Raw genomic sequence first — 25421 nt, forward strand, 5'->3', positions numbered from 1 at the left:
TGGACATGTAAAAATGAAAAAGTTATAGATCTTTAGAGGTAGTGTGCAAAAAAAAAAAATAAAGCTGTGACGCGAAGGGATAAATCAGATTTCCAAAACTTCATAAATGTTGTATTACCTTTTTAGGTCTTCAATCTTGTAGCATTTCAAATCTGGTAACCAGTCAGAAATCTTCTGGCTGCTCCAGCACAGCTCAGTTGAGGCATCAGTGATATCCAAGTGATCAGTGCATGGTAAACTGGAAGTAGCAGCTATTACAAGTTCTTCTAAAATCTTTTGAGTTTGATGTAAAACCTCAGTCGCATGTTGTGCAGCTACATGTTTATGAATAGTCCTCAGGTCTCTAAAATCTTGTCCACAACACTTCCACTTGATAAAAATATCTTGATATGTATGAGGCGATGTACTTGTTTGCAGTTCTTTAACAAAAAGAGCGAATGCCTGTAAATGAAGAACATTGCTACAGTCTTACTAATGTTACTTTTCAGATTTGTCAGAAAATAGAACTGTATAAGCAATAAAGCATCCTCAGAAATTTACTACTGAAAATCCTATACAACATGAGGACACATATAACATTTGTAATGGTACAGTTAGCTTATTAATATTATTAATACAAGTATATTTTGCTTGCAGAAGACATAAAGATGCATATAAAGACTTTAATTTAGACCCTACACAACTGGAGGTTGTATTATGTATAAGCCCTGGATATTCCATGATTGTAGCTAGTGAACTCACCAACATATAATATCTCTTCAGTGACCAGATCCAAAGCCATCCCATCTGCTCTGAGTGACTTTTGTAGTCAGAAGACGGCTACAGCTCTTATGTAAAGCAAAAGGGGGAGGGTCTGTGGAGCAGCTCGATGCAGACATCTCACAGATACTCCCCCAGTACACCAAGTCCAGCTACATTCATGGAATACAAACCTTATCACACACAAAGGTATGGTTACACGGCTCTGCAGTTCCATATGGTCAGACTTGTTAACAGATTTAATTAAAATACGTGTTTCACCTGTAAAATTAAAGGGTTATTCCTATTTCAGGACAACATGATATGTTAGATTGTGAGCCCCATTGGGGACAAGGAAAGATTTGGCAAGCTCTGTGTGCGCTATAGAACTAAAGGAATCATTATTGACCCAAAAAATAGAGTCTATTTGCTCAACTCTTTTTTTGTGCTACTATCAATATGAAAAGAGAGTGTTCACGTCCACACCAATCACCACGATACCCCATAATCCGGGGGCAGTATTCTCAAGATAAGTGATTCAGAGACCGAAATCTAAGTTTTTATGACATATCCTATGAGTTTCATATAAATGAGATGGGAAAACCCCACAAAAAACTGCGACAAAAACGACATCAAAATTGCTTGTGATGCAAATTAAATTTCTTTATGTAGGTAAACTTTTAGGACAGTTTCACACAGCCCCATGACCGCCCGCGCTACATACGCCAGCATGCTGGAGAGGAGGGGTAAGCTGCTCACCCTCCCCTCTCCATAGAGAGGCACAGCCCCCAGCCATAAACACATGGAAAGCATTTTCTAACTTTTCCCTGAGCAAGGTAAGGTGCCAAAAGTGTGCATGCGCCATAGCCATATGTATGGCCCCAAAACTGCTGTGTGAAAGCAGCCTTAGGGTAACAAAGGGTACAAATTAAAAATACATTTTCTGCGCAGCATTTCCGTGTAGTAAATAAACAGCTCAACGCCTCATTCAAACAACCGTCTGGGAATATACAACAGCAATGGCTGCCCAGCAGCGGTACGGAACCGCAAATATGTTACACCGTTCTGCAACGTACAGAGGGAAAAGATAGAGAATTCTCTATGGAGAGGGAAGGGGTGAGCAGCCCTCATCCCTCCTCTTCTCCAGTGCCGCCGTGCAGGCATACCTGTGTGAATGTACCCTAACACAGTAGCATCGTAGTGCATCACAACACACATTGCTGGAAAAATCTGCAACAGATTTACCGCTGCTGGATTTTTCACCTACAGCAAATAGGTTTACCCCTATTCTGATGCTGGTGTGTAAATTAACCTTTTTAATGCAGAATTGAAGCATAATATGCACAGAAAACAAGTTGTTTGTGGATGGACTGAAGTAAATCACGCAGCCATTTTTCAGTTGTGTGCAGATAACCTTGCATTTACATTGCATTTTAAAACAAACTGCAACTGCAGTGGACCAAACTTTGTGATAAAACAAAACTATTTAGTAGACCCACTTGTGTTTTGCAATTTTTCTTCAAACATTTATCAGGGCCGTATCACACATAAGGACTCACTGTCCATTTTTATGTCACGTATGCACAAATGTAACCACATACCTTCTTTTTTGCATACATGTACTTCTTTCTTGTATTCACATCTAGTCCTGCTTTTAAGGTGCTCTCTGGTGTGGGTGCAGCAGACCCATTCAAGTCTATATCAGGAAAGTCCAGATCACAGGAGTCCATCTCATGACAAGAGAAGATCTCTGCCCCATTGCAGCAGGAAGACAGGGACATTTTGCTCAACAATCTCACAGTAAAAACCCGGGTTTAGGTCAATATAAAAGTATTTGGTTAAGGCACAAACACCTGAGAACAGAGAATAGCAATTACATTAAAAACCAACTATAAAAATAACAGCTCTTATTTTAGATTCAGGTAGGATGTGACAATTCTGGTCTACAAGTTTTAACTTGTAATGTTAAACTTAATGGTAAACTTAAGAGCGGAGGATAAGACGTTACAAATACGAGGCTGGACTTGGATGGTATCAGAGCATAGATGGAGGTAGCAGCTCATGCCTCTCCTGTCTGCACTAAACTGTGAATGAAGCAGCTGCTGGGGAAAGCATGTCACTGCCCTCCCCCCAGGAAGTCCTAAGCCTAGGGATCGCAGGCAATTCACATTCATTTTACACATCCAGGCTCCAGGTCTTTCAGGGTTATTTACAGTGAATGAACAAGATAGTCGGTGCTCAAAGAACAATTCCTTCTGTTAAAAGGCTCATCTCACCACTCTGCAATGTTCAAAAATGGAAGACCTTCGGCGTTGCCTCATGTATAGGTTCCAAAATGTGATCCTTATGGTCAGGTATCCAAGAACAAAAAGATTTTGCAGAACGCCCAAGTATAAAGATAAAAAGAGTTTATTCTTGTACTCAAAAGCAGGCAAAAATGTGCATATAAATCCTTAAAAACACCAAATGCCTCACCCAACCTTAGATTTCCTCTTCAGGCTTCTTCCGGGGCATAGCGTTTGATGTAACCATAGGGTTTGAATACAATCCACCCTTTTATACATAATGCTCAACTAGTATGTGCAAAATATTACACATTATCTTCATTAAAAAGTGTCTTCTTTACATAAAACAGTCACTTAGATAAAATTATGTAAAAATTTCGGGATACCGCTAGCTATCTTGTGCATGGAGAGACCAGAGATAGATAATTTGACCAATCTCAATATACTTCTGTTCTATATTATAAGAGGAAAATTTCATAAACCCTAAACATAAGGAATGCTAAGCATAATCACAAGTTATTTTACTAAAATACATATTCATAGTGAACCGGCCCATCATAAGCATAGAAAAGGACATACCCACATTTTAACCAATCAGTTTTTAGAAGAGGGTAACGCCCCCACAGCAGCAATAGTTTTTTCCTTTGCCTGTTTCCTCTTAGGTCCGCCTATGTCTCAACCCCTCCAGAAACTTATAAACCAATAAAAACAGTCAAAGGGAAAAACACCCACATTTGAACCAACCAACTTCCAGGTTTCGGTACCGCTACTTATAATCCTTTTACTAGTTCCCTCTGTACTTTATAATCTAATTAAAGGAAACCTACCACCATGGATCTACCTATTAAGGTAGATCCAGTGGCAGGTTCCTCTAGTAGGTTAGCCCCTTTTAGGGCTCATTATTTCATGGCCAGAACTTTTATAAATTTTAATTCCCCCACTATGCAAATTTCCTAAAGAGGCTACTGGGGAGTGGAGTAGCTGGAACTGAGGCTATGCGGCATGGCTACTCCACGCCCCAGTAGCCTCTTGCGTTCCTCCTACCAATGCATCTTCAGCGCACAGCTACAAGGAGCTGCGTGCACTCGTCTGTGAAGCTGGGTTCTGCACATGCGCAGTAGCCCTGGCTTCAAGTCCGAGACTGCACAGTCGGCAGCCTGCATTCTGCGCATGGGCAGAACCCAGCTTTGCAGACTTGTGCGCGCATCTCCTTGTAGCTGTGCGCTGAAGATGGATTGGTAGGCGGAATGCAAGAGGCTACTGGGGTGTTGAGTATCCGCGCCGTGTAGCCTCGGCTCCGGTTATTCCACGCCCCAGTAGCCTCTTTAGGAAATTTGAATATCATGTGGAATTTAAATTTATAAAAGATCTGGGCCATGAAAGAATTAGCCCTAAAAAGGGCTAGACTAGCATACATTAGAGAAACTTGTGGTAGGTTTCCTTTAAAACCACAGATGGCAAAATCCTCTTTTGGGTTCTCCTTCTTTCCTTCTCAATCGGAATCTTTCTAAATAAGTTCTCAGACGTATATAAAAAAAAATCAAATACCATTTTTTATCACCTCTGTCTAATTGCTCATTCAAAGAGTTCCCCCATCTTGGGGTTAACACTTGTTCAAAAATAGGTGGTGAATAAGGCACCAATTAACCCCAAAGGGCGCAGGGTTTTATGAATGTGTATGAAAAAAAAAAGTCACTGTATTCTGACGCTAATTAAAATAACAAAATGTTCCAATAACACAATAATGTCTTTTTTTTAAGATAGCGTTCATTTGATGAGTCAGAATAATGGAACCAACATCATTTGATAAGTGTTTCCTTTGGCCCACCGAAAAGAGAAGGAACGGCACATTTCTACAGTACCTCAACTGTGCTGTGTCTTTTTTTTCCTTTCTCTGACTAGAAATATAAGGGGTCATATTAGGCTATTTATAACATAAATCTGTCATAATTACATCAAAACTCATCACATTTACAGGGGCATAGATTGGAGAGGCAGGACTTTCGAATGGGGCCCCTCTACTCCCTCAGAAAATATACATATTTGTATACATTTACACACTGAGGGTACAGTCAACCACTGCACTCGGCCCAATCTCAGCGTTTCCAGAGAAACGCATTTTATTGTTTACTGATTGCATGCGTTTACTTACAACCGCAAATGCTTTTGGCCTGAGCCACATCCTATATATCTATTTTTTGTTAGCCCCAGAAAACCCATTTAAAGAATTGGATTTAGGTACTGGATGGAACTGTTTCTCTCATACAACGTTTGTGTTCAAATTCAATTCAAAAACTAAACTTCCACCACTACATGATGGAGTCTTGCACCCACCCATAACAACTCACAGACACCTTTGCTTTCGGCTCATTGTAGAACTTTTTATACGCTCCCTACATCACAAGCCCCACCGGAAGCTCCGCTTTCGAACACCATAGAGACCACATAGGAACGCCAGAGCGCCTCTCTGTACGACTACTCTAGTGGAGTAACCGGAAGCGGCTATACCCGGCCCGAAGTGTGTGAGGGCTTCCGCCGAGCCAATCACAGAGCGAGCGCCTATAGAAGCCTCGCGAGATTCGCGCTTCACCGGCGAGTCCTAGCTAGATTGTCCGTTCCTCGGTGTGTAAGGAAAGCCAAATCAGCGGCCATGTCCCGGAGAAGACACAGCGATGAGAACGATGGTGAGCTCGGCTCTGGCAGTGAGAGGGCTGGTTAGTGTGCGATGCTCTGCGTGTTACTACAAGTATCAGCGCGTCCTGCCTTCCCTGTGCTGTGTGTATGGACGTGCCCTGCATGCTGCTCCTGCCTGGCTGTGTTCTATATGCTGCCTGCAATCTATTGTTCCCTGATAGCACGTTCTGCATTGCTGCTAGTGTCTGCTCCCCATTACTGTTAATGTAGTGCCCACAACATTGCATAGAAAGTGCCCAGGCTGGAGGGTAGGTTCACAAGGGCCACCAGTAATGGATGCACCTGTGGCTTAATTCAGGTAGCTTGGTGCTGATACACTAGTTCACCTCACCACTGTTAACTCTCATTCACCACACGTTACGATAAAATACTGTTACATCTATCTGTATTTTTGCCTTAAAGATAACAGAACTTGACTTCAGACTGTTGTGCACTGGGCCTTAGCTCTATATAAAGCATAATAGTATATGATTTGCATAAATGTTATTAACTTAATTTTTTTATTTTTAACAGGAGAGCAACCTCACAAAAGGAGAAAAACCTCTGAACCCCTTGATATTGAAGATCGTCTTGAGTCGCTCATATGTAGAGTTGGGGAAAAGGTAAAATGTTTTTGAGTACTGCACCTGTACAATAAGGAACATGGCTATGGGTGACAAGGATTGAATAGTAGGCATGAAGCTCAGCAATAATAATCACAGGCCTGTATATGCCTCATAATGTATCTTGCTCTCTGGCAGATGCCTGTTACTTTTATGCATGGGGAGCATTGTTCTGCTTTATATCCATTTTAAGGGTTAAATATCTGATCATTTGGGTCTGAGTGCCCTGTCTGCAGAACAGGAGACTGAGAACTGGCATGGAAATGTTGATGAAGCAAGGGTTGAATTTTTGCCCTGTGCTGCAATGGGATTGTCTATCCAAAAATTCCTTAAAGTGAACCTGACACCAGCAATTGGCCTAATAAACCTCTTGTAAAGCAGTGTAACTCCATCTAGTTTTTGACTCGGTGTGGTGACATCATCCTGAAAATTAACTTTGAAGTGAGATGTAAATTGGTTGTTTAAAGGGGTTGTACACTTTATGCAAATATTTGATATGGTTTGTATAAGGAAAAGTTGTACAATTTCCAATATACTTTCTGTATCAATTCCTCAGTTTTCTAGATCTGCTTGCTGTCCTGTCAGGAAGCTTCTATGTTACTTCCAGAGGATAGAAATGTGTTCATTTGATGTGACGTGCCGTTATTATCACAAAGAGTAATGAGTTGTGTGATAACTGCTCGTGCACCTGCATGTCCATCACATCACATGGACAGATTCTATCCACTGGAAGTAAACTTAGAAGCTTTTATAGCAGCACAGCAAGCGGATATGTAAAAAACCGTGAGGAATTGATACAATTTTCCAATATACATTCTGTAGAACTTTTCCTTACATAAATCATATGAAATATTTGCTGGAAGTGGATGACCCCTTAACACTGAAGTCAAGGTGCGGAGCACTGTGTGCCTCATCCTCTGTGATTGACATCATGTACCAGATTTCAGGAGATCTGGTTAGTGATGTTTCTGGATGCTGGACCATCAATCACAGTGATGGGGGCTTTCTGAGGAGGAGAGAACTTTATTTCAGTGTTAAAATCTCTACCACCATGAGTTTATACAACCAATTTACATCTCACTTCAAAGTAGATTTTCTGGATGATGCCACCACACTGGGTCATGAAAGAAACAAATAAAGTGGTTTATTTGGTCAATTTTTGCTGACAGAAATAATTCTCAGAATGATTGTTAACAGAAAAAAAATTATATTTGCAGATTCCTGTGGCCAATTCTTTTGCTAAGCAGCATTTCAGGGGAAACTAGAAAAGAATGTGCAGCATGGAAACAGAAGTGTCAAGCTATCAGTAAAGTCAGCATATGTTGACCATGTCAGAGTGTGACAATGGAAATGGCTTTAGTCTTAGAGAATGGCAAAAATAATAGTCTTGTAGCATTTACTCCATGCACAATACTGGTAGCAGTTCTCACTTGCATTACAAGGGGGAGTATTGCTAATGACACATTCATTACATTGAGATAAAGCTGCTGCCCTTTACCAGTTTATTTCCAGATGCCTTCCAAATGTCTCTTAATTACAGTTAACCTGCTCCAGCTCTGTGGCACACATTTATATTGGGTGACACTTTTTTTTTTTTTTTTCACATGGGCATTATTTGATTACGGTACTAGGTGTGTAAGGTGAAGCAAATTCCCTATGTCACATGCATCAGAATAGAACATTTTGTTTATCCAAGTACAAAGACACATTCAGTAAATGTACCCCAATGTGACCGAATACTAAACATTTTACTTTACCACTTTTAATGTGCTATTTTGGCATTTCTGTCTTTATTCTCACTTTAGAGTACCTCATCATTGGAAAGCAACTTGGAAGGGCTTGCTGGAGTTTTGGAAGCCGACTTGCCAAACTACAAAAGCAAAATTTTGAGAATTCTTTGTGCAGTGTAAGTGTCCTTTGCTGAGAGCAGAACTGTTCTAGTTGCCCATGTTAACCAATCAGAGCTCGGCTTTCATTTTCCCACAACTGTGTATAAAATTAAAGCTGAGTTCTGATTGTTTGCTATGAGCAACTAGAACAGTTTTAACTCACTCTTCTGATAAATCTCCCCCAATAGCTTGAAATCTTAAATGGGCTGTTCAGTATTTCGGAAAGATGGCTGTATTCTGTCAAAAATAGCTGGCACCACAACATTCTACAGGTTATACTTGCTATTGCAGTTCAGGTGGATTCAACTGGATGGACCTAGGCTGCAAAGCTTCACACAGCCTGTGGACTCCATGAAAAAAGGTCAATGAACCAGTTGGATAATTCTATTGGCTTCGCAATAAGCACCTTTTGGAAGGCGGTGGTGAAGATGTCACAAAGTTTTGCAGCTGAAGGCCATGGTGAAAACTCTCTGTATAAATTGACAGATTGTTTAAAAACTTGCACTGCAAGTCTGTTTGCACAATTTAATTTTGGCACAGCATGAGTGAGGCTTTTGTACTATGCTAAATGGGAATAGTTTGGTTGACCACATATCTACTGTGATGTGCTGCCAATGGTTCCCCTAAAAACCCAACAATGGAGGTGCCCATACCCTTTATGTGAACTTTGGCCAACCCGCTGAGTTTACCTTCGCCTCACAAACATTCTTTCGGACTAAGGTTTATGCTAATGTTGTATGTATATTTACATTTTTGTATCGATCTAATTGGATGCATGTTTTCTTTTACTTGTAAAATGTAGTGCACGCCATCTGCCTGAGAAGATGACTGTTTATACCACACTGGTGGGGTTGCTGAATGCAAGAAACTACAACTTTGGTGGAGAATTCGTAGAAGCCATGATCCGTCATCTGAAAGAAACAATAAAGTCCAATGCATATATGGAGGCCACATATCTTGTAAGGCTCTAAAATTATTGTTCTGCTGTGGATTACTGTTGTCCATTTTATAGAAGTATTCCTCTAGCTGAGTTCATGACCCTGCGAGTACATGATCAAAATGGTTGGTAAACTGGCACAAAATAATGCAGGGCCAGAGGAGTATCTGTAAGGGGCACCTACTTTGACTATTTTTATCTTAAAATGCTTGAGAGGAATCCCAGCACCAGACAGGACAGAGCAGCCCTGCTGGCAGTTGCCTTCTAGGGAATGTTATTGTATATGTGTTTAAAACTCTTCAATTGATTTTTCTTTCCAAAGAATGTCTCCTATCAGAGACTTCTGGCAAACAAACTTTTATTGTTGACATCTATGGCTGTGTCTGGCTTTAATAAAATATGTGAGGAAATCTTGTGCTGACTCTTCTGCTGGCATTCTTCCAGACCAGTACCCAAAAAATGATGGCTGGTAGAAAGTGTTGGTTTAAGATTTGATAGGGTCTGATGTTGCACCCTGGTTGGTTTTATAAAGTGGCTTACACTGAAATTTTGGTGCAGTGTTTTTTTTTTGTTGTTTTTTTTTTTTTCCCCAACTAAAAGTGCAGTGTGGGGCTCAGTTTACATCTCCATTGGGTCTTTCCTTATTTCTGTTATTGTGAGCTCACGTCAGCAGGGTTATTTCCAACGACTATATAGTAAATGAGCTATAATGGAAAGACATTAACTGAGGCATTTGAGTTCTCTGTAATGGATTACAACTAAACTGCCTTTTTTTTTTTGTTTTTTTTTCTCTTCTCCTCTTTAACCAACATACAGGTTCGCTTCTTGTCTGATCTTGTGAATTGCCATGTGATTGCTGCCCCCTCCATGGTAGCAATGTTTGAAAATTTTGTTGGGGTCACACAGGAAGAAGAAATTCCTCAAGTAAGAAATGTATTATTGTCAAGTAATAAGTGGTGTGTCGCAAAAAAGCTGAGGTCTTTAGTAATGTGTCCTGAAACTGAAATGAAAAGGCCTATTTTCTCACCAGATGCTCACCACCTGCATGAAAATCTACTCCTTTTCTTTTGTTTAACCCCTTCAGGACAAAATAACACATTCTTTTATTTAATGTTATTAACAAAAATACAGCATTTCGCAGATTATTCCAACCTTTTCTATTAGTCCTGGTGTACACAATTTCGGTTGCCCTTGGTTCCGACTGTTAATCTTCTGACTTTAAGGGTCAGGTAGACATATTGCTCTCCTGTCTCTGCCTCCAGCCCCCACCCTTGCGCACGCACACACACCAACACACTTACTTCGAGCTGCCAAGTGTGAGAAAAGTAAATCTACATGCTATAGGCAGATAAGGTCTTTCTTTATCCAGGGGAGGCATATATCAGAGCTATATGTATGTTATAGCAGAATTGAGATTTTCATGTGTAATATGCTACTCATGGATCTCCTCTCTGATCTGAATTATCTCTTTCTATTGACCTTGACATCCAGGCACCAATGACCCACAGACACAAAGTAGTTAATAGTAAAATGTTTTTCATGTATCAAGTCTCGTTGGAATACTTTTCTAGTTGCTAATGGCAACCCATCAGCTCACTTTTTTTTTTTTCACACAGCCGCTTATGTAAAGGAAGCTGAGCTCTCATTAGTTGCCAAGAGCAACTGCAGTTTTGCTTTCAGACATTTTTGATAGATCTCCTAGTATAAACGAAAAGATTTTGCAATCAAATTTGACCAGTGCATTCATGGCAATGCAGAAAACTAACAGATGGCAAAATATTGTAATTTATAGTGTATAATATTACATGTTGAGTGAAGACGGTATTTAAATTTTGAATTACTCAGTTCTTAAACATATAAGTTGCTTAAAGTTTTCTACTGGCTTGAGCCCTGTAAAGTACAGTGCTGGTTTTATTTCCCCCACCAACTTGCTGAATCTTAGGTCAGATCTGATTGGTATGTGTATTCGGTTCTTTCGTCCCTGCCTTGGGTTGGCAAAGAATTGTATGAGAAGAAGGACGTAGAGATGGACCGTATCTTGTCACAAATTGAAAACTACCTCAAGTAAGTATTGTTTGTGTTGTAATGAATGACATTGATGGGATGTTTATTGGATCAGATAAAACTATAATAGATTGGTAGTGTCATTGGCAACTGTATAATGGTGAAGCAGGTATTGCTTCTTTTAGCTCTTTAAAGTAAATCTTCCACCAAAATCATTATAAACAAGGCACACTTGCACATAGTTCCAGTTACTGTGATTGTGATAATCTTCTATTTGTTATCCAAGGCCTTCTTTCTTCTACAATAAACTTTTATAAATTATAATAAATGTAAGATTGACCTTCATTGTGCCTGGATCTATTGGAGTCCCTGGTTTATAATGCTAGATTTTGATGGTATAAGGGAACCTGTCACCAGATTTTTTTTTTTTTTTTTTTAACCTGTCGGGTTCCAATTTCCTAGGCTATACTGAGGCAAGCATAGCATGGATGGCATAGCATAGGCTATTGATACCTGTCGCCAGCTAAAAATGTAATTCCTGGAGACAGGTTGGCTGCTTTACAGGAAAAAAAAATTGCCTCCACGTAAGTCCTTTACATCTGCTGAAAGTGGGAAGGGATGCCAAGCTTTGAACATGGTTTTCTGCGCAGAAATGCAGATATAGATGATTATAAATTTTTTTTTTTTTTTTTTTTTAAGGCAACGTCAAAAAATTCATTTACCTATTTTACAAGTATGGTCAGCAGATAAGCCTCATCCACAAGAGGAGGTGAGTTTCCCTTTTTGTTTTTATTTGTTTTGGATGCTGCAGTAGTTTTTTTACAGTCACAAATGGATTGTCTGTTCTTCCCAGTACCTGGATTGCCTTTGGGCCCAGATTCAGAAGTTGAAGAAGGATCGCTGGCAGGAGAGGCACATATTGCGCCCATACCTTGCTTTTGATAGCATATTGTGTGAAGCCTTGCAGCATAATTTGCCACCTTTTACTCCACCACCTCACACTAAGGATTCTGTCTATCCCATGCCATGGGTGGTTTTCAGGATGTTTGACTACACAGATGCTCCAGAGGTAATCTTCTATTACTTTCATCAATTTTTGTTGGCTATAGATAAAAAGGAAAAACAAACCTTTTACAATTACTGGTAATATTGTAATGCTGTATCTTGACAGTCCCTTTTTATATGGGTATATCAGATAGTTAGGGAAATTAGTTGTCTAATAAAGTGATATAGGTTTATGGCAAAGCATCCAATGGAACCTTTCCCTTGTGTAAGCATGAGGGAAATGATTGCTGTGCCATACTGGGTCTTATGGGATAGAAGAATATTGATTATTTCTTGTAATGTTTATTGGTTGCTAACGAATTGTGTACACTGCATATTTTTGAATTAACAATCCAGGTAACTCAATAAAATAGTAATTGGTGATGTTTTTATTTTATTTATTTTTTTTAGGGCCCTGTAATGCCAGGATCTCATTCGGTAGAGCGATTTGTTATAGAGGAAAATCTGCACTGTATTATTAAATCGCATTGGAGAGAGAGGAAAACATGGTGAATTTTATATATTTTTACTGATTCCATAATTTACAGCTGAGAGAGAAATGAGAATCTCCAGCTTTTTTGGTGAAATGATGCAGCTGTAAACAATTTTTTTGGCCCAATTTCAGATGAAGTGTGGTTTGTAATTTGTGGTTGCTTTTCTAACAAATCCTATGTTTTCTCTTATTTAGTGCTGCACAGCTTCTTAGCTACCCTGGCAAGAATAAAATTCCTTTAAACTATCATATTGTAGAGGTATGTGATTTTAAACTATTTTATTTCTGGACTTTCAGTGTATTTAAGTTGGTAAATAGCTACAAAAACATAGTAAAACTCTTTATTGCAGTAAGTATTTTGTGTAACTTATTTCCTTCTGTATTTTGCATTGTTTAACCTTTTTTGATCTTTCTTGTTCTAGGTCATTTTTGGAGAATTGTTTCAGATACCTGTTCCACCACATATAGATGTGATGTATACAACCTTGTTAATTGAACTTTGCAAGCTACAACCTGGATCCTTGCCACAAGTGGTATCCTTTTATTTTGATTGTTTTATTTCTGCATGACCACCACAAATATTCTAGCTGGAGAAATATTAATACATTTTCTCTCCAGGTACAGCAATCAAAAGGTTAATACAAAATTGTAATGCTGTGAATTGCATGTCAAGATCTAAAGTTTAGGCTTTTTATAGTAGGTTTATTGTCATTATTTTTAAAGGATTTTTATTTTGTTCTGTTTTGTATGGACCCATACAAATGAACAGGCATAGTATGCTTTATTGTTCCACTACATCATCTTTAATGCTCCTTAATGACCATATAGCTTGCTCAAGCTACTGAAATGTTGTACACTCGCTTGGATACAATGAATGTGACTTGTATTGACAGGTAAATGACTCTAGTGTGTGTTATTGTTAGGTTTTTCTCTATATCATTACCCCAGTAGTGTATCTCTGTGTGGAAAAGTTAAACCCATTCAGCCCTGGTCTCAGACCGCTCTGGGTTGCTGTCCATCTGTATTGCTAGTGACTTCAGAAGCACATAAAAGCCAGGGAGGCCATTGGGCTGAGTAGGTTAAGCTTCTCCTGCAGTGTTTTATGCATTTGTCTATGAAGAGGCTGTGGCAGTGTATCTGGGATGGGATCAGCAGCCTGCCCATTTAAAATGTTGTATATCAGTCTGTCACACATCAATCATCCATCATGATTACTGTGCTGTGTGACAGATTGCTTTGATGTATTGCTGACATACTTGAAATCGCTCCTTCAGACCGATTGCAGGACCTTTTTTTAACTTGTCATGTCATAGCCCAGTCGTTTTAAACAAGGATTACGGTAATAAACTAGTATTTTTCCCAATGTCCTACAATAAAGTTCATGCTCTATATTTAATGAGGTATCTCATGGCACTGAGCAGATTGGCAAAAGTATCTTATCTGTATTGGTACTATTCTAGATATTGCATCAAAATCAAACTTCTGGGATCTGTGCAACCCTAAATGAGATTCATAGCTTATCAAATCTAATGTTCAGAGTGTTACTGCTGTAAATAAGTGTCTCTATATTGTGTATATACTTCTTAAATGTGTTTGCTCACAATTCAACACCACAACTTCTTCTTTTGCAGGTTCATAAATTGGTTTTCTCACCACCTGAGTAACTTTCAGTTTAGATGGAATTGGGAAGACTGGTAAGGCCTTTGCTAAGAAACCAGCTATCTGTTCTACCATTTGCTGATCATACAGTGTAACTAGACAAGTACTTTAACAGCAAAGCGGATGGAAGTGCAAACTTTACTGAGATTTCACTTGAACGGTCGCTTTCTATAATGGAAATCATCTTTTTATTTTAGGGCAGATTGTCTGTCACAGGACTTGGATAGACCTAAACCCCAGTTTGTTCGAGAAGTCTTGGAAAAATGCATGAGGTAGTTATTTGTAATGGCACAAGTTTATACAAATTAATGGGGGGGGGGGGACACTGAGGCTGCACTAATTTTCTGGCAGAGTAAAAGTACTCAGTATTTCTTTGTATAAAAATACTCTTCAGAAAGAGTACTAATTTTGGAGTAATATTACTAGCAGCTGTCTGGCTAAACCCTTTATGAACGTCATAGATGGCTTTATTAATCCCCTAGTCCCCCCACCCCTTCCCACAATGGTGTTTTTGGAATGTAAACTAGGGGCTTGCATCATATTTGTAATGTACACAAAGCTGACTGACTTTCCTAGTAATCTTCTAGGGTGTCTCTTTTTGGGTGTTGTGAACAAATTTACTGATTTACAATTTTAAATGGTAAATATGCCGTACGTTTGCAAAATGTGAATGGGAATTTTTTATACGCATTACCATTTGCATTTATTTCCCCTGCAAACAAATGGTTGGAGAGTTTATATCCCTATATGAAATTGGCATTGATATGTATGTCTACCACTCATCTATTTATTTTCTTTGCTCACATCTTAGACTTTCTTACTACCAACGAATACTGGATATTGTTCCTTCATCCTTTTCTGCATTGTACCCAACCGAGCCAAAATGCGTCTTCAAATATGGCGATGAGAGTAGCAGTAAGTTGGCATTTTTGTGTGTCATAAGTATGTCAAGTTTAAAACCACCTTAAATTTACATTGTTAAAGCGTACCTTATGCCAAGTTTTACCCCATTAAACAACGAACTCCCTTTGGCATGGTGCCGTATGTCCTTTCTAAAAATCCCTCTTTCTTGTGAAATCTAGACTATTTTACCTTTATAAAAATATCACCCCCCAAAATTCAAGCAAATCTGACACTTCTCACCTCATTTTGATATGGAAGGTGAGATCCTTATCTTTAAATATCAGGTTTATACATAACTTGAAATGTTAGCTGTAGATAAAGGTCCCAGAACCTTTATGGGATCTGCTATAAGATGCTTATCTTTGACATGACACGCAAAGCATGTTTCTAGATTCTACAGAACCAAAGAAAGGGTCTTCTGATATGACGATACCCCCCTGCAACCTCTAAAATGAAGTGATATTTGGATGAGAAGAGTCAAATTTCCTTACTTTGGGAAATTAAGGAAAGAGGGAATTCTAGAAAGGACTTTTCGTACCCTACCTGAGGCTGCTAGTAGTTTAGTGGGGTAAAATCTGATGAATGGTTCACTTTTAAGGTTTCGGACTCTAGTGCATAATCTAGTTGTTTTTAATGTTGGCTCTTTGCTCTGCTTCCAGGACCACAGTGGTGGTGATCTGACATGTTAAACATGCTGCTCACAGATGGGACTATATGTACAATTTAGTACAGTATACATCAAATATGCACACATGTGCTTAAAGTACATTAGATGCAGACCCAAATTAAACATATGGAACAATGGAAAATATTAGAATTTCTTTGTTGAGCAGAATGATTCGTGGCCATGTATACAAGGACCAAATGTCACGATTGGTGAAGGATATGTTTCATGCTTTTATTCGCTTAAAAGCAGGAGAACAAGTTTTGAAAACTGAAGTTGACATGGTCCTGTGCTAATATGGTTTCTGCAGATCATTTCAGAGAAAGCTGTGAATGAGACTTGTGTGCCAGAGCAGGATCTGAGTTTTGTTGCTTGGGCAGTCTGCTTTTTCAGTGTTTGTGACTTGGTACATAAGTTAGGTTCCCTGTGGTGGCCAACAGTTGGAAGTACTGAAGATATAAGGAAATCTACCAACAAAGTAAATCTGATGGTAGATGCCTCCTCCTGACTGGCTCTAACCTAACGTTTTAAAAATTTAATAAAGTTTTATATTTAAATTAGCTGCAGAGGAGACGTGTGTGTGTGTGTGTGTGTGTGTGTGTGTTTTAGCTGCGCTGGCACAGGCTACTCCACACAGCAGTAGCCATTGCAGTCACACTTCATAGTTCAATGTCTTGGTATCACCAGGCTGTTGGCTTTCTTTGGCGCTACTGCACATGCTTCTACTGGAGCATGCGCAGTAGCTCCAAAGAAAGCTGATGGCATGGGTAACTACAAATTCAGGCCTCAATTGGTTAATAAATTTGATTTCCGTTTGTTGTTTTTCTGGTGTGGGTTTTTTTTTGTGCTTTTGTTAGGAATACATTGTTCTGTACACAGGAACATAGGTATAGGCATTGCACAAAGTATTCAATTAGAATATTTCTCTCATTCATATCTAGGATGTGTCAGTTGAGTGTTCCCTTTATTTTGTTGAGAATTGTAGAAACCTATATACTGAATAGTTAGGCAATATGGTGCCATTCTTCTACAAACTCAAATTTATCAAGACTGTTCCTATGTTTAAACATAAAGGCTTCAATAGGTAAAGGTTTTAGTAAATTTGTCATTTTTTGCATACCAAGGTTGGGATTATACCAGCTAGAGCAATGTAATTTACATACTATGAATATGTTTTCAAGCAATGAGGTCCTCATTGCATGGGACTAATCCTTCTCAAGCTTGGTTATATCAGGGCCATAAAGTTCAGGAAAAGACCTGTGAGAAAAGTAATTACTGCCTATAACTCGATTGTTCCATCTATGAGTTATGTATTATGTCACTGAACCGAAAATGATTGGAAATCTGTGAACTGAATCTTTAAACTACGACCCTTGGAAAACAAGTCATTATACCTATGGATTAAGAAAGAAAAATTGATTTGGAATGGCAAAGTCCTGATATTAATACAGTAGAAATTTAATAGAAACATAATAGTTGAATCTGTTTTCTTATATTATTCACTTCTTCAGGAGCATAGCACTGGAAGTGACCCTTGACCACTTGATCAGAAGGGGTTGCAAGGTTTTCATATTCACTGGATCTGAGATTTTACAGGGCTTTAATTGAAATGATCTGATTGATGGAGTTGGATTGGCGCAGCATGTGATCTGATTAGTGGAAGACTGTGTCCTTCCAGAATAGGCACAGTTTAGTACATTGTGGAATGCCCATACCTAGTTCCTTTAACTTCAAAATGTGCTGAAGTGTATCTCCAAAGAACCATTCCCAAGATTAGGTTTCCATATTAAAGTCCAAGAAAACCCTTAGTGTACCATGTTTTCTGTATTCTTTTCTGTAGTGAGGCCACAGCAGCTTGGGGAGTTTGATAACCAATATATTTTATGTATACATTTTAGGTTCTCTGCCTGGATATGCCCATGCTATTAACATGACCAATTCTATCAAAAACAAAGCGATCAGTGAAGATATTTTTAACCTTTTAAAAGATATACAGAACTCTAACCAAGATGATGATGACGGTAATGCTGTGTTTTCTACTTCATCTATTTTTATTTATTTTATTTTTTTTTTCCCCCGTGTTAATATTAGCCAAACCGTATCATTTAATATTCTCCTCTGGCAAATGTCTGTTTTTCTTTCAGATGAAGGAGTAAGCTTCAACCCTCTTAAAATAGAAGTGTTTGTTCAGTCCCTGCTGAATTTGGCATCAAAATCCTTTAGCCATTCATTTAGTGCACTTGCAAAGTGAGTAATGTATTTTATTTTTCTGTTTATGTAGCACTGCCATAGTGACACAAGCTTGTCATGATGGACTATCTTCTTCATAATAAACTGTCACCTTCAGTAAATAATTCTTTAACACATGTATTTTTATAGGTTTCATGAAGTATTTAAAGCTCTCTCAGACAGTGAGGAAGGGAAGCTTCACATTTTGAGAGTCACTTATGATGTCTGGAAAAATCATCCTCAGGTGGGTTTTACACTAATTAAGGCAGATGTATACTGCCATATGCATGCATACATATATATAAGTTTGCATCAAATTCCAAAAACTGACGGTTTGTTGTGGATAGATCTACACCCATATATGCTGGTACTTGAAGATAAATTGTGCAATTTGCTGATTTCTTAAAACCATGGCTTATAAGTGAATGTAATTTTGTCAATGTTCACACTATTTTTTTTATTTTTTTATTTTTCTTTTCTCACCCAAGACAAATGTAAAATGAGCAGCATGTCACTTTTCTAGATCAAACGTTGTTTTTTGCTTTAAAACCCCAAAACAAATCTGCTGGAAATGCATGTGGACTATGTGGATTTCTATAGCTTGTGTGTATGCAAATATAATCACATTTTGATTGTATAGTGTGTGTATATATGCACTCAGTGCTGTGTTTTTTTTTTTTATTGTGGTGTGAGTTACAATTCTAGCTGCTACTCATGCCAAGATGGAGCTGCTTGTACCAAAGATGTATTTCCTTTCCTATGTTCTTGGCTACTGAACTGCTGTCCTGGAAGGGCACTTTAAAATAAGTCACTTTCCGTGAAAGATTTAAATATTAATTATATATGTTTTTTAATATATATTGGAGATTCTAATGTTCCACAGTAACTAACATAATTTTGTATTTCTGCAGATGGTTGCCGTGCTTGTGGATAAAATGATTCGGACACAAGTTGTCGATTGTGCAGCTGTAGCCAACTGGATCTTCTCTCCAGAGTTATCGCATGACTTCACAAGGTAAAACCACAATATGTTTTTCTTCACTAAGCTGGAGAAATGAGAGAGCCCTGATGTTCTTAAGTGAAGAGACCTCTTATAAGGCAGCAAACTGTTAGATTGTTGTGCTTGGCTTTGTACGTCCCAGTGTGTGATGAAGACATATGAATGAGACCTTAAAGGAAATCTACAATCTACCAAAAAATTATAAAAATGTCTACACATATTTGCCTACGCTCCTCTAGATCTTGATCCTAATGGTGTTCTTCTCTAAGCTTGACACGCCAGGATCAACATGAAGACAAGCGTAGGTAAGTATGTGTAGGTGTGTTAAATTTTTTACATGGTAGATTTCCTTTTAACAAGTTGTTGCTTTGGTCTTTGCAGTTTTGATCTCAAAACCAACACGCTCATATTTCCAAATGGCATAGTGATGGTGATGGATCAATTTGAATTATGCTTTCTGCCAAACGTAGGTTTTGGATTTCTTCACTGTACAGTCTAGTGAAACCTACTACAGATGTCTACAACATGGACTAAAAAAGTTCTCTTGAAAGTCCCTTTATTTATTTTTTTTTTCTTTTTTTGGGGGGGTCAGGCTTTACATTTGGGAAACTTTGCACTCCACAATTAGAAAAATGAATAAACACGTCCAAAGAATCCAGAAGGAGTTGGAAGATGCCAAGCAACGGCTAGCCAAGCAGCATAAACGTGTAAGTAACAAATGTGTTCATTTTATCATTCATCCTCTAAATTTCACACACAATGAAGAAGCTCTGCAAATATCCAGCTTTTCTGTGACAACCGTAATATCTAGTTCTAAATCTAATAAATGAACCCTTGTAATATATTAGAAAATGTGAAGTAATCTTCATTCTGTTGCCTTAATGGGGATATTGCATTTTTTATTTAAACTTATAGATACATTAAAATAAAATACATTACCCTTGCAACTGCATACAGAACTTAAATGGTGTTCTTCATCAACCCTCACATTTACACCCTGTGGTACTGGAGCTGTACTTTCATAATCTTCTGCATTTCAATTTTAATTTCCACTTCAGTATATTGATTAAACAATCGGACCCTTGGGGTACCTTAAGTATTTATTTTGAGACCACGTTTTCATCAAGGAAGATTGTACTTACACATTTTTAAGTCCAATTTGGGCTTCAGCAATCAGTTTGTTTTGGAATGCAAAAAAAAAGCCTGTTAAGGGGTTAGCAAACATACTGTTCATTGTATGAAAAGAAGGGCTTATATGTGTTGTCGTTTTTTAGAGGGATAATGACGATGATAGTGGAAGGGAAGATGGACCCTTGGAGGAGCAAATTGAGCGCTTACAAGAAAAGGTGGAGTCAGCACAAAGTGAACAAAAAAATCTTTTCCTTGTCATTTTCCAGGTATGCTTATAAAATAACTTTTTTTTTTTTCTTATTCCTTCTTTACCTGCGTTAATTCAGCATTTTTTTTTCTTTCAGCGTTTTATTATGATTCTCACAGAGCACTTAGTCCGCTGTGAAACCGGGGGTATAGATGTGGTTACACCTTGGTATAAGAACTGCATAGAAAGACTTCAACAAATCTTTCTTCTGGTTGGTATATTACCAAATTTTGAATATATAAAATGCTTGTCTATGTTGGTTTACATAAATTTATTTTTTTTTCTTTTTAACAGCATCACCAGATTATCCAGCAGTATATGTTGACTTTGGAGAACCTCTTGTTCACTGGAGAATTGGATCATCACATTCTGACTGTGTTTCAGCAGTTCTGTGCATTACAGGCCTAAGAGGCTGGTTAGTCTTTGCACAGTTCTGAAGTACAGAGTGAGGACTTTTGGCAAAGCTTTTATCCAAGACTTAAAAAAACCCCGGACTTTTAGTAACTAAAAATATCTGGCTTCTGGTTGGAACCGATCTATATAATAGTTGTAAAACAGCTTTGTTTTGGATTAGCCATGATGCTTTAGCTCTTATGCTCCTCCCTATTTCACCCATCTGTAGTCTTAATCTTAGACTATTTTTTAATGTTTTCTGCTATGTCTCCTTGTTATGTGAAGTAAGGAGTATAATGGGGATATTAGTGGCCAATGTCCTTATTTTGGTTTTTATTTTTTTTGTGTACCAACTGTGCAATTTTGCTTGCATTTTTTTCCCTTCATGTGAAATGTATTTTTATTGAAAGTGTCTCAATTTAAATACAAAGATACATTTTGTTTTTATTCAGTTTCATTCAGTTAGGTATCCTAAAGAACAATGGCTTGATATGGGACCGTGTCCCCATGTTGCTCTAGCAACTAAATATATACATTTGTATATATGGTTAGAACTTGTGTTTTACCAGTGGATAAAGGACAAAAAAAATGTATGCTTTCCATTTGGTCCAGAAAAGGACTGGACATGGTGTTTTACGAATTTATATGCAGAATACACAACATGTGCATGTTCCCTGCTTATATTCTGCCTCTTTACAATGCTAAACAGTATAGGCTTGGTGGTGTGGCTTAAAGGGGTTATTACATCTTACATATTTTTGAGACCTTTCACAGCACGGAAAATGGTCTATATGCTTGGGTATTTTATTGCACCAGTATCTAGTAGAAATGCCATAAATGCTTCCTATTAAGGAAAGTGCAGAGCCAGAGATTACCGAAAGGCAGCAGACTTTTGCATCTGTATGATATGGACCGGTGGGAGGGGATGGATTTTTTTTTTTTTTTTTTTGTCCATGTTGAGTTCAAAAAATGTGAGAGGATAATGCTAATGGACTAAGCTGTTTCCCCCGAACGCGTGTAGTCCAAGTAAATCTGCTGTATGGTGGCATGATCCCACAGGCTGCCCATAGTGCAGTGCATGGGAGTCCCTGCATTATATATAATGCCAGGACATTCCCTCTGCCGGCTGAAGAGCCACACCAGAACTGTAATGGTTAAAGGGGTTTTCCCACGAAGAAAAGTTAGGCCCTATCCTGTGGATAGGGCCTAACTTTTGTTTGTGGGGAAAACCCCTTTAAATCATTGCTGGTGAGTCTGTTTGGCCAGCCTTGGGAACGTCCTCTCATTATATTTCTATATAATGCAGGGACTCCCGTCCACTGCACTTTGTGAAGTCCATGGGATTGTGCCTCCATACGGCAAATTTACACGGGCTGCACAGTTCTTGTGATACGGCCCTAACCGAAAAGCTGATGTCTGGGCAGGAGATGGTGTTATCTTAATACGAGGAGTGGTACTGAACGCTGTGGCTCTTAATGATATGCTCTTAGCCAGAAATTTAAATGCTGAAGTAACAACATTATGGGTCCTAAGGATAGAGCAATGTGAGTGATGGACATTATGAAACTGTCAGAGCTTTAAAGAGATCCATAAATGGACCATTAATAGTAGTCCTTGGCAAAAGGTTGGTTGTTTGACAAGCAACAATCCTTTTTCAACCTAATAATTCAATTTAAACTTCCTAACTAAAGTCTAAGAATGTGTGTGAGAGAGTAGTTCCAGGTGGACATGTTCAAGCGGATTAGATGCAAATGGAAGAGAATGTGGGTGCAGTATAAACGGTGTGTTTGTAAATCAGGGAATCTTCTTTGGGTGTAAAACCCTGTCAATATTGTTTAGTAATCCTGGCACATTTATTCAGTTTGATTTTGTTGGGTGCCTGGCTTCCCTGTTGGTACGACTAGCTTTACGTTGGGTGGTTGCAGAGTGGAGGGCTGATGAGCTCTTTCACATTGGCGTTTGGCTTCAGTTGCACATCCGTTTTGTCTCTGTTTTCCTTCCTTTTTGTCTCCAAGTCCGCAAAAACATTGCTTTGAAAACATCACACCTGGGTTTAACCCCTTCACGCTCCGTGACGGATATATCCGCCACGGAGCTGTGAAGGTTATATGAAGAAGGCTCACGGGCTGAGCCTTCTTCATACAGAGATGGGCTTTGCGGCATATCGCAGCAAAGACCCATCGCTATCACCCGCGGTCGGTGCTTGCACCGATCGCGGGTGTTAACCTTTTCTTTGCCGCCGGCAAAGTCGCCGGCGGCACTTTAAATTTGGCGGCGATCGGTTGCCATGGTAGCCTCGGGTCTTCGTTTGACCCGAGGATACATGGCTTCTGCATATGCATTACAATGAGCCTGTGGCTCATTGTAATGTATAGTGAGCAGAAATGCCATATACTGCGATACAGCAGTATTGCAGTATATGGCAGGAGCGATCAGACCATCTAGGGTTAATGTACCCTAGAGGGTCTAAGAAATAGTGGGAAAAAAAAGAAAAAAAAAAGTTTAAAAAATGTAGAAAAATAATAAAATATTAAAAGTTCAAATCACCCCCCTTTCCCTAGAACTGATATAAAAATATAATAAATAGTAAAAATCACAGACACATTAGGTATCGCCGCGTCCCAAAATGCCCGATCTATCAAAATATAAAAACGGTTATTGACGGCGGTGACCTCCGGAACGGCAAATGGCGCCCAAATGTCCAAAATGCGACTTTTACACCTTTTTAGATGACATAAAAAATGTAATTAAAAATGATCAAAATGTTGCACAGTCCTCAAAACGGTAGCAATGAGAACGTTGGCGCATTTCGCAAAAAATGACACCTCACACAGCTCCATGCGCCAAAGTATGAAAAAGTTATTAGCGTCAGAAGATGGCAAAATTTTTTTTTTTCTTTTTTGTACACATTCGTTTAATTTTTGAAAATGTATTAAAACGCAATAAAACCTATATAAATTTGGTATCACCGCGATCGCACCGAACCAAAGAATAAAGTAGAGGTGTTATTTGGAGCGCAGAGTGAAAGTCGTAAAAACTGAGCCCACAAGAACATGACGCACATGCAGTTTTTTTTCAATTTTTCCACATTTGGAATTTTTTTGCGGCTTCCCACTACATGGCATGGAATAATAAATAACATCATGGGAAAGTAAAATTTGTTACGCACAAAATAAGCCCTCAGACAGCTCTATACACGGAAAAATGAAAAAGTTATGGATTTTTGAAGATGGAGAGCGAGAAATTAGCGAAAATACCCTGCGTCCTTAAGGGGTTAAAGCCTCAACAGTGGTGGGGGAGGGGGGCCTGGGGACCATATTTCATCAGTGGTTTTTATTTTATTTTTTTATTGCAGACCTATAGACTTCTACTGCATTCTGTGGTCCACATCAGTGAAAAAAAAAAAAATTGTCATGGTTCATAAATTTTTATTTTTTCCATGGACAACAGATCAGTGAAAATACAATCCAATGTGCAAACACCTATCGAAATTAACGGCTTTGTGAGGCATTCATGTAAATTGCTGAACCACAGATGTGAAAAACAATGCCAATCTGTAAGGGTCCTAATAGTGATGGGAGGTAGCGAAAATTCCTGCTTGATTAAATTAAGATGTGTAAGGTTATTTGCATACTATTGGCATGCAGGTATTACATTTTCAGATTAAATTTTTTTTCCCCTTTTCTTATTCTCTTCTACCCTCCCCCCCCCCCTTCAGTTCATAGAGAATTCAAAAATCTTCAAGATGACATACGAAAAGTTTTGTATAAACTAAATTTTATTGAATATCTTTTAAAAGTAGTCTGTCACCACATCTGCACATATACAGCCAGTGACGGGTTCCTATATAGCACAAGAGATGAAGCTTTGCTTGGTATAAAAAAAAAAAAAAAGTTAATAATCAATATTATGAGTAGCCTCCACACCATAAACAAATCCAGAGCAATTCAAAGAACAAGTCAGTGTGTATAGGCTAGAAAAATATACAATTTTATTAGACGCAATACAGACAAGTGGATGCCTTGCATCAGATATGATGAAACTATTTAAAAACGTGTACAAAAACACATCAAGAATACATATGGAGCAAAGCCAATAACAGAGGTCCACATACAGCCACAAGTAAGAAAAAGTAAGAGACTTTCTCATCTAACACAGTGTGAACCCCCGATCGGTAAAAGTATGTGTATATTTATATAGTGCAAAATATGCTAAAGAACAAGGCTCCCTAATATAGAAATCTACCAAATCAGTGGGTAGAGTAGAAGAGAGACATTGGGGCAGATTTATTAAGCTGTCTGAAACTCAGAATATTCCTAGTTGCCCATGGCAACCAATTACAGCTCAGCTTTCATATAACAAGTGTTCATGAATATTTTAAAGGGGAGCTGTGATTGGTTGCCATGGGCAACTAGGAATATTCTGACTTTCAGACAGCTTGATAAATCTGCCCCATTGTCTCAAACTTGTGGCTGGAGGCACCCATAGAGTGCATGTGGAGGCATACAT

At 38.5% G+C, this 25421-nt stretch overlaps 2 protein-coding genes across 6 annotated transcripts in view; one reads left to right on the top strand and one right to left on the bottom strand.

Annotated features, from left to right (window-relative positions):
* TSTD2 (thiosulfate sulfurtransferase like domain containing 2) overlaps positions 1 to 5522 on the bottom strand; it is a 23608-nt gene extending 18086 nt beyond the window's left edge. The window contains exons 1-3 of one of the 5 annotated variants that reach the window (XM_072154654.1): positions 5378 to 5522; positions 2340 to 2591; positions 119 to 441 (exon numbers count right to left, since the gene is read on the bottom strand). In XM_072154654.1, the coding sequence (XP_072010755.1) occupies positions 119 to 441; positions 2340 to 2519 (503 nt within the window). In that variant the 5' untranslated portion in view covers positions 2520 to 2591; positions 5378 to 5522. Of the gene's footprint in view, positions 1 to 118; positions 442 to 741; positions 791 to 2339; positions 2592 to 3014; positions 3161 to 5357 lie in introns of those variants that run through there. The other 4 variants (XM_072154648.1, XM_072154642.1, XM_072154652.1 and 1 more) reach the window with 4 other exon arrangements.
* On the top strand, positions 5459 to 21359 carry NCBP1 (nuclear cap binding protein subunit 1). The gene is made up of 23 exons (XM_072154625.1): positions 5459 to 5707; positions 6231 to 6319; positions 8125 to 8225; positions 9011 to 9167; positions 9962 to 10069; positions 11088 to 11209; positions 11849 to 11918; positions 12003 to 12218; positions 12605 to 12702; positions 12882 to 12945; positions 13109 to 13219; positions 13515 to 13579; positions 14318 to 14380; positions 14543 to 14617; positions 15157 to 15260; positions 17811 to 17933; positions 18057 to 18159; positions 18292 to 18385; positions 19053 to 19156; positions 19734 to 19848; positions 20416 to 20538; positions 20617 to 20730; positions 20814 to 21359. The coding sequence occupies exons 1-23, from the start codon at positions 5674 to 5676 to the stop codon at positions 20925 to 20927; spliced, it is 2367 nt and encodes a 788-aa protein (XP_072010726.1). The 5' UTR covers positions 5459 to 5673; the 3' UTR covers positions 20928 to 21359.
* The last annotated feature ends 4062 nt before the right edge of the window (positions 21360 to 25421 follow it).

This window comes from Engystomops pustulosus, chromosome 1 (assembly GCF_040894005.1).
Source record: "Engystomops pustulosus chromosome 1, aEngPut4.maternal, whole genome shotgun sequence".
NCBI lineage: Eukaryota > Metazoa > Chordata > Amphibia > Anura > Leptodactylidae > Engystomops > Engystomops pustulosus.

Bases quoted from the DNA above. Each gene is read 5' to 3' on its own strand.
- NCBP1 (XM_072154625.1), top strand. From the start codon at position 5,674: ATGTCCCGGAGAAGACACAGCGATGAGAACGATG. The intron at 6,320-8,124 runs GTAAAATGTTTT...TTCTCACTTTAG, and splicing joins TATGTAGAGTTGGGGAAAAG to AGTACCTCATCATTGGAAAG. The intron at 15,261-17,810 runs GTAAGTTGGCAT...TATACATTTTAG, and splicing joins ATATGGCGATGAGAGTAGCA to GTTCTCTGCCTGGATATGCC.